General features: G+C 47.2%; 1 protein-coding gene across 1 annotated transcript in view; it reads right to left on the reverse strand.

Moving 5' to 3' along the window:
• Positions 1–11,828, reverse strand: part of GALNT9 (polypeptide N-acetylgalactosaminyltransferase 9) — a 271,130-nt gene extending 259,302 nt beyond the window's left edge. Inside the window, exon 1 of the mRNA XM_084820326.1 lies at positions 11,588–11,828. Coding sequence (XP_084676452.1) covers positions 11,588–11,828 — 241 coding nt within the window. The remainder of the gene's footprint in view (positions 1–11,587) is intronic.
• Between the last annotated feature and the right edge of the window lie 581 nt (positions 11,829–12,409).

A 12,409-nucleotide genomic window follows, 5' to 3' on the forward strand; every position in this document is an offset into this window, starting at 1 on the left:
GCCATCTTTCCCATTTTTCATTTTGCACAGAGTATCCTAAGAGTATCCCCAGTCTGTATGTCTCACTTCTTCCAGTTTAGGGGGAGCCATGTTGTCCCTAATGCACCGCCCCCCAATCCTGCACCCAGCACAAATTGAGCTCATCATTCTTATGTCTGTGCCATGACCACAGCAGCCTCTGCAGTCTCCAAGGCCAAGCTGGGACTCAGGGATCCATAGCACCTATCCATTTTAGACCACTTTTAACCACCATGGCTTCCTCCAAAAGATTCCTGGGAATTGAAGTCTGCAAGGGTGCTGTGGATTCTTTGTCAGAGAACTGGATCCTCCTCTCTGCCACAGAGTAACAGTTGCCAGGGTTTCTCCCTGGGCAAAAGAATGTATGATGAGGGTTAAGCCAGTTTAAGTCTGAAGTATACCTATGGGTAGGGATGCTGCGGGTGTCCGAGATGGGAGTGGAGTCCAACAGACTCTCCCCACTCAGCCTCCAAGCCCATTCACCAAGCCACTGCCACTTACCAGGCCTGCTTACCAAGTGCCCGCATGGTGCATGTGTGCCCAGCGGCCACCTGTCCCCTTAGCAATATGCCATTTTGTGTAAAAATGGCAGCTTGAGGTTTTCTGGATATGTAATGTTACCTAAATGGCAGCTGTAAAGGGGCCATTTATGCAACATGACAGGCGTGAATGGTCCATTTATGCCTATAATGTTGCCTAAATGGCCCCTTTACGGCTGCCATTTATGTAACATTACATATCCGAAAAACCCCGAGCCCCCATTTTTACTCAAAATGGGGGCTTGCTAAGAGGATGGGTGGCCCTGCAGCACTTGCTGGGCACTCATTGGACACTCCAACAGCTTGCACGGTGAGCAGGGGCGGGTGGCAGCCCAGCAAGCACCCAGTGAAACCAGACAGAGCTGAATTCCTCCATCCCTCCCTATGGGCTCAGAGATCCTGGAAATAGTTGTGGCTAAGGTGTACACATTACCAGCTGGGATTGTATATTGTCCACTTGAACTGGCAATTCTCATGCAACATGATGGAAGTTGTTTACTCCAACTGAGTATATTGGATGAATGAAATTAGATATGAAGGGTGTTCAAGGGACATTAGATATAAAGGGTGTTGAAGGGAAATAAAATATAAAGGGTGTTCAAGGGACATTAGATATAAAGGGTGTTCAAGGGAAATAAAATATAAAGGGTGTTCAAGGGACATTAGATATAAAGGGTGTTCAAGGGAAATAAAATATAAAGGGTGTTCAAGGGACATTAGATATAAAGGGTGTTCAAGGGAAATGCTTCTTTACATGCATGCAATGCATGGATGGCTCATGTCCTTCACCCCTGTCCATAACATCTGCATGCCTCCCTACCCTAGCCCTAATGCACACATGTCCACCACGAAGTATGAAAGGGGAGCTACATACAAGGAGTGTCCTGCTTGTAGTGATGTGGTGACAGCTCCTGGGAACTGGTCAGGCTCAGCACCAAAGGCAAGGTCACTAGATTCAAATCCAAACACAGGGAGGTCCAGAGAGAGAATAGCTGGGTTAACAGGGAACTACACACCTGAGAGCTAGTGGACGACATCATTCCAGGACTCTGGACCTAGAACTGAAGGCTTTGAAACTTGATCCTTCAGATCTCCACACAGAGCACAGCTGTAGGTCATCAGTGCCAGTGCAGGGTGGTGGCGCCAATGTCAGTGGGGCATGAATTTGCTCTGGGTTTCAGTCAAAACCAGTCAGAACTCTAAATGAGCCATCCAAGGTGAAGGATCTGTTTTTGGGGATAGGGTTCAGCACCTTGGAGAGCTGCTTTAGAGTTCTGACTCATTCTGATTGAAACCAACAGCAGATTCACTGCCCCGTGACATCGGAGCCACCAGCCTCCACTGATTCAGTGCCCCCTGATGAATGGTCTACTCAGAGGCAGAGTTTGAGGAGTCAATATTCCTCAGGCAGGCACTTCAGCATATGGCAGCTGGATGAGCTTTTCACTGCTGTGTTCCCTGGGGCTAGGTGGCTGTTCGGAATCTGCGTCTATGTCCAAGACGGGGCTAACTCCATTGTGAGGTGTAGGATTGATGGCTGTCTCCTTGAACTGCCACAAAGTACCTAGACCTAAGAGCATGAGAAGAGCCATGCTGGGTCAGACCAAAGCCCTATCTAGTCCAGCATTCTTTTCACATAGTGGCCAACCAGCTTCCTGTAGGAAAAACCCACAAGTAGGACATGAGAGTGACAGCATACTGCCTCTGATATTGGAAGGAGTACATAGCTGTTATGACTAGTGGCCATTGATAGCCTTTTCCTCCATGCACAGACAAGAGGAGCTCTTCTCTGATGTCCAGCTTCCTGGGGAGGGGTCCATATCATCCTCCAGAAGGTGCATGACGGTGGGCTCTCCTTCCAGTCAGGAACCCTGCAGAATTTGGGTTCCTGATTACAGAGAACACCTAGGCACATGTAGAGAGGGTGCTGTTGCATGCATGTCCTACTTGTGGGGTTCCCGTGGGCAGCTGGTTGGCCACTGTGTGAGCAGAATGCTGGACTAGATAGACCTTTGGTCTGATCCAGCATGGCTCTTCTTATGTTCTAATCTACGTGCCAAACACCTGGATGTCAGGCATAAGTTGTCAGGCATGTTCCTGCTGCCCTCTCATGCATATCTGGAGGGGGATCACTTGAAAAAAAATAAATATTTGGAGTAAAAGAAAAGCATTTCCCCCAAGTTCCAGACCAGATCTAATGTGCAAACAGTCTCAATGGGCCAGTTCACACAACTGTCGCAGCATTATTTAAGCCACAGTGGGTCGCAGCACATGTCGGTGGCAATTGGGATTATTCAAGCCATGGTAGGTAGTCACCATGACTTAGTGTGACATCTGAACTATGTTGGGCTGTGGCGGTCATGAGAACCAGGCCAATATCACCTTCACTCTGCCTCCAGAAACTTCTCCCATTCTTTCTGCTGTTAGCTCAGCTATCACTTTCTGTTAAGGGGCATTCACTGGAAAGGAACATTTTAACAAATTGAAGGGAATGCACAGGTTGATGAACTGTAGCAAGAAACAGCAGCTGTGTCCAGCACAGGCAGATTGTGAAAAGTTGGGGAATCACTGATTTATATGAACTCACTCGTACAAGTCAATGACACACTTGTGTGATTCCTCCAATCCCCGTCTGCAAATGGCAGTATGAAGGCACCAGCTGGACATGTCAGGAACTTTTAGAAATATGAATGCTCCATGAAGACAGGAGATGAAATAATACATCACTAGAAACAATTGTTTTAGGTACTGTTTCAGCCCAGATAGAGGGGGCTAGTCAAGAAGCATTCTTATTTTTGCACTTCTTTCAAAAAGGTGTGGGGGGAGATTGCTCTAGTTTGGCTAGCTGACATAACATCCAAATTCTTGTGCCAGGGAACCTCATATTCTGCATTCAGGGTATCTGAGGCAAGTAATACAGTCTGAATTATACTGCAACCCTATGAATGTTTACTTGGAAGTAAGCCCCACTGTGTTCAATGGGGCTCATTCCCATGTAAGTGTGCATAGAATTGTTGTAGCCTTATTCACGGTTACTCAAAAGTAAGTCCCACAGTGTTTAGTGGGGCTTTAAAAAAAAATCTTTATATATTCCCTCGTTTAACATCCCACCTTTCGGTCAAAAATGGCACTCAAGGTGGATAAGAGTAATAGAATACAGATTAAAAACAAAATCTTAATTAAAATGTAACATAAAAACAAAGAAATCACACACAAGAATAAAGGAAATAAGCAGCAGGAACCAATTAACAAGACCCCTCAGCAACAGAACATTTTACATTTCAAAGGCCTGCCTGAAATAATAATGATGATGACGACGACGATGATGATAGTAATGGTGATGATAATGATAATAAAGATGATGACGATGATGGCAATAATGATGATGATATTAATGATGATTATGATAATGATGATGATAATAATGATGACGATAATGATGTTGGTAGAAGGACAAGGGAGTAGGGAGGAGCTTCCCCTTTGCAAGGAATTCCAGAGCCTGGGAGCAGCCACTGAGAAGATGCTTTCTCATGTCCCCACAAAACACGTCTCTGATGGCAGTGATACCAAGGGAAGAGCCTCCCATCCCATGTAGGGGTGTATGGATTACTCACCCCATTCTGGTCCAGGGTGTCCATGGTGGGGGGGAGATGATCCATCCCTCCCCCCAGAATCCTCCCCAGCCGGGTCCACTCTGCAGGCGAGTCCGCGGAGCCACCGGCCAGGGCCACCCGCAGCAGGATTTCTGTCTGCTGCCGGGCTGCGGCTGCAAATGGTGGCCGCTGTAGTGGCCGCCATGTGCATCCCTGCATTAGCCATGATAGGTTTCATATATATTTACATAGCCTATCATGGCTAATGCAGGGATGCGTTGGATCCCTCCCTCCCCCTGGAATTCTCCCCAGCCAGCTCCACTCTGCAGTGAGTCCGCAGTACCGCCGGCCAGGGCTGACTGCAGCCAGACCTCTGTCCGCTGCCGGGCTGTGGAAAAAATGGCTGCCACTGTAGCAGCTGCCATTTGTATCCCCGCATTAGCCGTGATAGGCTACGTATATATTTACGTAGCCTATCACGGCAAAAGGCAGGGACGAAAATGGCGTAGCGGATGCTATTTGCATCCCTGCTCTTTGCCTATCTGTGATAGGCTACGTAAATACTTACGTAGCCTATCACAGCTAAAGTAGGGAAATTGTGGCCGCAGACTGGGTCCCCGGGATGGACCCTACATTCCCCAAGCTGGTTGATCCCTCTCTCTTGTGCATGGGTGGGGCTGTTTTGGCTATATAAGCAACATCACTCATAACCTGAACATCAGGATTAGCATGAATCATGAATGTTCAAGAGGACTCTTCTGGTGAATCTACCATTTAAATGGACTTTGAACCCAGGGAGGTGATGAGAAGGAGGGGAAAAGGCAGAGGATCATAATTCACTCAAGATCAAGATCATCAATTACTACTTAGCATCCACTTGAATGGATTCAAAGGAAGCAGAAACCATCTTCCAGGATGGCATTAGTGGTACAGCATTCAACTCTGAAATAGGCTCAGGTGTTGACAAAGGAAAATAAAATCCACATAATATTCAGGATTGAAACCCAGCATTTTCAGATGGGAATTTACTTGGAATGCTTTCCAAAGGTGAGATATTTTGTATTATAAAAAGAGCCCTGCTATATCAGATCAAAGGCCAGCCTCCAATGGTGACTGGCTAGTTAGCTCTGGGAAGCCCACAAGCAGAAGGTACAGGCAGCCCTCTTGTTCTCCTCAAGCATTTGGCATTATTCAGAGGTACATCCAATGAATATTCATCAGCATTTTAAAGGAGGGGGAAGGGTCAGTCATGGAATGGTGACCCTCAATGCTGCTGTGAGTGGATTTTCTCATTAGCCAAGGGAGTCCCCTGCCCCTGGCATCTGGCATCCAAAGATATGTTGCTGTTCAGTTGTTCAGTCGTGTCCGACTCTTCGTGACCCCATGGACCACAGCACGCCAGGCCTTCCTGTCCTGCGCTCCCTCCCGGAGCATGCTCAAGTCCATATTCATTGCATCAGTGATGCTATCTAGCCATCTCATCCTCTGCCGTCCCCTTCTCCTTTTGCCTTCAGTCTTTCCCAGCATCAGGGTCTTTTCCAGAGAGTTTTCTCTTCGCATTAGGTGGCCAAAATATTTGAGCTTCAGCTTCGGTATCTGTCCTTCCAGTCAGGGTTGATTTCCTTTAGTTTGGACTGATTTGACCTCCTTGCAGTCCAGGGGACTTGTAAGAGTCTTCTCCAGCACCACAGTTCGAAAGCATCAATTCTTCGGCGCTCAGCCTTCCTTATAGTCCAGCTCTCACTAGGGTTGGCGGAGAATTTCTCCCCGAAACTTCAGGGGCCGAGCGCCAACATGTTCGGCCCCCCGAACAAGTTTCGGGGAGAAATTCTCCGCCCCCCCGCCCCCCCCGGGACGGGACTTACCTTTGCCGAATGTCCCTCCCGGTGGCGGGTCCTGGCAGCGGTTCGTCAGGTCTTCGTCAGGAGCGGGGGCGGCAGCTGATCTTTCGACCGGCTGCCGCCGCCGCCATTCCAATAAAACTAAAAAAACAACAACACGCCCCTGTGATAGGCTACGTGACGATTAACGTAGCCTATCACGGCTAGATCTGCAAAGTCAGCACGGGTGACTTTAAAAACAAAAAAAAAGCGCGTACGGATAATGGCGGCCCCTATAGGGAGCCGCCATTCCTGTTCCTTATTTGGTCGCTGTAGTCTACGTAAAGACTACGTAGACTACGGTGACCAAATAAGGAACGCGAATGGCGGCTCCCTATGGGGGCCGCCATTTGCGTACGCGCTTTTTTTTTTTAAGTCACCCGTGATAGGCTACGTGACGGTTTACGTAGCCTATCACAGCTGACTTTGCAGATCTAGCCGTGATAGGCTACGTTAATTGTCACGTAGCCTATCACGGGGGCGTTTTTTTTTTAACTTTTAATTTTGCTGCCGGGCGAGGTGAGGCGCCTCCTCCCCGGCCTGAATTTCAGCTGGGCGAGGCGGGAAGCCTCCCCCCCCCGGCCTGAACTTCAGGTGGAGAGCAGCGAAGCGCCTCCCCCCCACCGCGAAAAGCTGTGAGACCAGGTAAGTGGGTTTCGTGCACCCCTAGCTCTCACAGCCATACATTACTACTGGGAAAACCATAGCTTTGATTATGCAGACATATGGAGGTTTCACTAAGAATGATTCCCTGGTCAATAGCCATTAATAGACCTATTATCCTTGATTTTGTCAAATACTTTAAAAAAAATCCATCTCGGCTAGTTTCAGGAAATAATTGCCGTATTGATCTTCTTTGCCACTTCTGTAAATGTTCCCCACAAACTCACCATACTATTTGGTGGTGGTGGCAGTTCCAGAATGTTTTCCTAGTACTCCTTGTAAGGCCTGAAACCCTCCCCTTTATCAATGTGTGTGGATAACAGTTACATCTACCCAGTATCAGGGAACCTGAGGCTCTCCAGATGTTTTTGGAGAGCCTCAGCCAGCACGGTGAATGGTCAGGGATGATGTGAGTTGCAGTCCAACAACATCTGGTGGGCCACAAGTTGCCCATGCCTGATCTACCTTAATGTTTTTCAACATGTTTTTACATTCACCCACCCACCCCAGTCTAAACTAGCCTGTCTTGAGTATCTCCAGTTGGGGATGCTGGAGAAATTCAAGATGGACTAAAACGAGCTTGGTTTTCTACAAATCCGACCTGAGGAATCTGCTGCAGAGCGACCCCCTCTGGCCTCATGGATTCCCTGGACTTTCAGATGATTTTTTTAAACTTTCCTGAAATTTATGCATATACATTTGTAGGGAAATACGTAAGTTTCTGCTGAGGAAACATTGAATGGAATGGGGGACAATACGCTAAATGTTACATACTAAGGTAAATTACGTAAATACTTACATAATTATTTGTGGATTTTTCTGCACGATGAAAAAAAAAATATTCGTATCCATCTGTAGGCAGATGACGGAACAAAAGGCACCTGATTATCCACGAATCACAGAGAGAGCAGATTTTACACAGTCCGTACATCCCTATTTCCAGTCCCATGCTACCTCTCACATTGGCAGATGGGTGTACAGAGAAATATTTGCATGGGCTAAATGGTTATTAATGATTCTTTCAAAGGGGGTCTTCCACATTTGCTCTTCCCTCGTCACTACTGGCTCCCAATGAGTTGACAGCAAGCAAGGCAAATATTGCCAGCAAGAGCACAGCAAGTTGCTCAGACCAACTAGCAAGATTGTCCCTCTGCAGGGGTTAGAGAGTATCACCTGACCCACCCTTGCTTGTGCAGTACACTTGCACAATAGGCCTTTACAATAGTTCTCCTGCAGTTCTGTCCTTTGGCCTAGGCAAGGTGGTGGTGCATAGGCTGAATCCCCAACTAGTATCCCTTAGGCCAAAGGAGGGCTTATGGTGCTCCAGATGTTTTGGCCTACTACTCCTGCCTCACCATTGGCTATGCTGGCCAGGGCTGTAAGCTAAAACATCTAGAGGGCCAGAAGTTGCCCACCACTGCCCTTAGTTCAGCACCCTCTATTACCTCAACCCCTACCATCTTCATGCAATCAAAATCACAATCATGTGTAATGAAAGAACATTGAGATATGGACATCCTAGTGCTATGAGTAGGGATGCTGGAGAAATTCAAGATGGATTAAAATGAGATCGGATTTCTAAGAATCCAGCCTGTGGAATCCAATGCACAGTGACCCCCTCAGGCCATGCAGAGTCCATGGACTTTCGGATGATTTTTTTTACTTTCCCGAAATTTATGCATATAAATCCGTAGAAAAATACGTAAGTTTCTGCTAAGGAAATGCTGAATGGAATGGGGGACAATACACTAAATGTTACATACTGAGGTAGATTATATAAATACTTATGTAAATACTTACATAAATATTTACATAACTATTTCTGTATTTTTCTGCATGATGGGAAAAAAAATTAGCATCCATCTGTGGAATGAAGGTGCCTGACAATCCGCAAAACACAGACAGAGCGGATTTTACACAGTCTGTACATCCCTAGCTGTGAGCACCACAAATATTGACACAATATTTCCATGAGATGTTCTAGAGTAGGTAACCTGGTGCCCTTCAGATGTTTTGACTACAGCTCCCATGATCACTGACCATTGGCCATGCTGCCCAGAGCTAATGGCATTTGTAGTCCAAAACATCTGAAGGTCGCCTACCCAAGTTCTAAGTCTAGACCAAAAGGATGGGAAGTGAACAGCTTCTTTCTTCTGCTGTTGATTGCAAAGTTCCCATTTGGGGTCTTAGAAAGAAAGGTCCCACCAACCTCTGTCTCTCTTCCAGCAGTAGTGGACCAATGTCCACAACTCCTCTCTGGTGACCTTTCTCCTTGCAGGCGCCCTGTGAGGGCCTGACCCATAACCTGGAAACCACCTAAGTGGTATCATATGACCCGCTTCAATAAACTATTGTTGGAGTACCACAGCTTTCCCCAACCTGACACTCTCTAGATTTTTTGGACCAAGTTGCCATCATCCCTGACCACTGGTCATGCTGGCTAGGGCTGATGGGAGTTGTAGTCCCACATAACTGGAGGGTGCCAGGTTGGGGAAAGCTGGCATATTTCTTAATGACATTATTGCATTTATATCCCACCTTTGTTTCTCTTGCTTACATGATTCTCCTCGTCTCCATTTTATCCTCACAACAACCCTGTGAGGTAGGTTAGGCTGAGAGTCAGTGACTGGCTCCCAAAAGTCACCCATTCAATTTCATGGCCAAGTGGTGACTAGAACATGGATCTCCTGAGTCTCAGACCAACACTCTAACCACTAACCATTACACCACACTGGTGAAGAGCCTGCATGTTCAAAGGGGTCAGGGTGCATGCCAGCCACAGCAAAGTATACTACTAACATGCAAGGCATTGGAACACTCGCAAATATTAGGAAAAAATCCCCATTGATGTTAACCATTTCACATTTTGAAGGCTGAAACAACTGCTGTTGAAGTCAATATTCTGAATGCCACAACTCTAATGTGAAGCCATGCACCTTTCATCATATCTATGTTACTTTATTTGCCACTAAACACAAAATAAGGCAAGGCGTTTCATCATATAAATTCCTTTTTCTCAAACTGTTGCACAATTTCATTACAGTATGCTATGAATCCCTTAGGAGTTCATATTTAACTGTTTATGAATAACTGTAAAATTGAAATACACTTGTCAGGTGTCGGCCAATTTGTCACAGAAAGATTAGGAGCAACATAATCCAGTTTTATTAGTTAGCTTGTTTTCAACTGACCAATAAACATGATATCATTCATACACCGAATGAAATGTATTAAAAAAAAATACTCAAACTGGGGGAATGGCAGGTGAGAATAATAAAAAGCAGGGAATGTTTTTTATAAAGTTCTGCACTTCATGAGAACTAGAACAGTGATGCTAAATTGTGCTCTTGAAGAACAGTGCAATGGAGGACAAATATCTACTCCCAGCACAGCTATGTACAATGATCCTATTTCTATAGCATTCTGAATTTGCAACATGTTATTTACAATATGTACCGGGTTTGCAATCACAACAGAGCGGTAACCACAGCTGTCTCACACACACTGATGTTCATCACAGCATCTGACTGCATCATCAAGTGGTGACTTCCATAATGTTTCGTCCGGTTCATTGCACCTCAGAGATCAAACAACACAGATAGAACTTTCAATTGCCTTAGAGCACCAGGCAGTCAAGTTTGCACAGCTGTGAGTCTTCAATGGCCATGCCTTTTCATCTGGTGGCGGCAAGGTACAATTGCACATGTGAATGAGTGACCACAGATCAGTCACCACAGGCAGAATGTTCATATCATACTGCTCAAGGCGTAAGGATATTCAATGGAGTTGGCATAAAGGTAAGAGCGTAGATAGCACCAAGCACAACCCAGTGTGGCTTCAGCCTGCCATTTAGTACATTAACCTTGCCACTGTTCAAAGTCTTGTGGGGGTCCTGAGACCTTTGATGATGTGAGACCACACCCACAGCATGACAATAACTGGGCTATCACATTTGCCTTGCTGGATCGCCAAACACCAAGGTAATGCATCATCAACACCAGAACAATGGAAACTCTTTCTGCAATTGGATGTGAGTCCATGACATCACCCCTTACATCAGCCTTCCCCCACCAAATGCCATCCAGATGTGTTGGACCGCAACTCCCATAATTCCCAGCCAGCATGGCCATTGGCCATGCTGGCTGGGAATTATGGGAGTTCTAACCCAACACATCTGGAGAGAGCTCCAATCGGGGAAGGCAGACTTACATTGTCCACCATGACTGCTGGTCCCGCTGTGCCCATAAGCTCTGCACAGTCTGTTCATACATTGAGCAGTCAGCCAGAAAGTACAGAGCAACAGAGTCATGCCTCTGCACGTATGAGAGCCAGTCTTACGTGCTGAATAATTGCCCAGTGAGAAAACAAGTAATATCCATTCATGTGTGAACACGCAATGACATTTTACATATGGGGGAGAGAGGCTCAGATCTTGGGTGGTAGTGGCCAAACCATGACAATGTGGCCAAAGTGGGGCTCCTACACAGATCTTTGAGATGGAAACCCAGCTGATAAGTTCTCACCCCCTCTTCATGTTAAAGTTCTGCAACTCCAAAGTTGCCTTCTCAACTTTACTTTCAATAGGGGGCAATGCCCTAAAGTCACATGTTTGCTTGTTTTTTAATCCCCATGTCTTCCTGACATGCTCCAACAATTTCACTTCCCTACTAAAGGCACTGACTGAATCTATGAGGTTGATGGGCATTCCACCCACCTCTCCCAATGGGGACACCATGTCATTTGCCCAAGTTTTTACAATGCCATGTGGTCTAACCATTGCATGACCTCCATTACATCTAGCTAGCTGGCTATTAAGCTGCACTTTTTAACACACACCCCCTCCAAAAAATGCTATGGATCCGCCAACCTTATCTCCCTCCTTTCCCATGCTTACCATTGAGCTGGTTATACACAACTTCCTCCAGGTGGTCCAGCCGCTGCAGGATGGACTCCCTGTCCAGCAGGGCGCCCGCCTTGGCGTTCCTGCTCCTCATCCGTCGGTCGGCGCTCCTGACAATCTGCACCAGTTCCTGGGAATGATCCTGGATCCTGCAGTAGACGGAGAAGAGGATGATGCCCACAAAGACCAAGATGTTCACAGTCAACAAAGTTTTGATTTTCCTTGCCACCGCCATGGAAGCCGCTGGGTTGGGGAGGCATCAAGGCATGGTAGCCAGTGCCCTTGGAGCTGCAGCAGCATTTAAGGCAGTAGTCTCTGCCTGCAGAAGATGGGGGGGGGATTGAGGGAGGAAGGGAGGGTGGTCTCGGCAGATTCACACCCCCAACCCTTCTTCCCCTCTGCTTGGTGAGGGGGGAAACCAGCCGATGTCCACAGCCGAAGCGGAAACTGATGGAGGGAGCTGTCCTTTCAGCACCACGGCGCTCTCCGCCGCCACCTCCTTTCCTACGCGGCTACGAGGGACCCGGCCACCTTCTTCTACGCGCTCTCTGCGGGCAAAAAGAGAAACCTCCTTCTCGGCTCTTGCGATGGGGGCTGGAGGATGGAAGGGGGGGGGACGCACACACACAAAAAAGGACACGGCCAGAGCAGCCTCTATGGAGGCTCAGCAGCCCCTCTTGAACAAGGCCAGCCGGCTTGTGCAGCAAGAGGAGGGAGAGGGAGAGAGAGAGAGAGAGAGAGAGAGAGAGAGAGAGAGAGAGAGAGAGATGCACAGACGAGGATGTTGGGGAGAAGCGGGGAGGGGGGAACATCGCT

Source organism: Heloderma suspectum, chromosome 13 (genome assembly GCF_057233095.1).
Source record: "Heloderma suspectum isolate Gila_16-S chromosome 13, 16-S_ref, whole genome shotgun sequence".
Lineage (NCBI taxonomy): Eukaryota > Metazoa > Chordata > Lepidosauria > Squamata > Helodermatidae > Heloderma > Heloderma suspectum.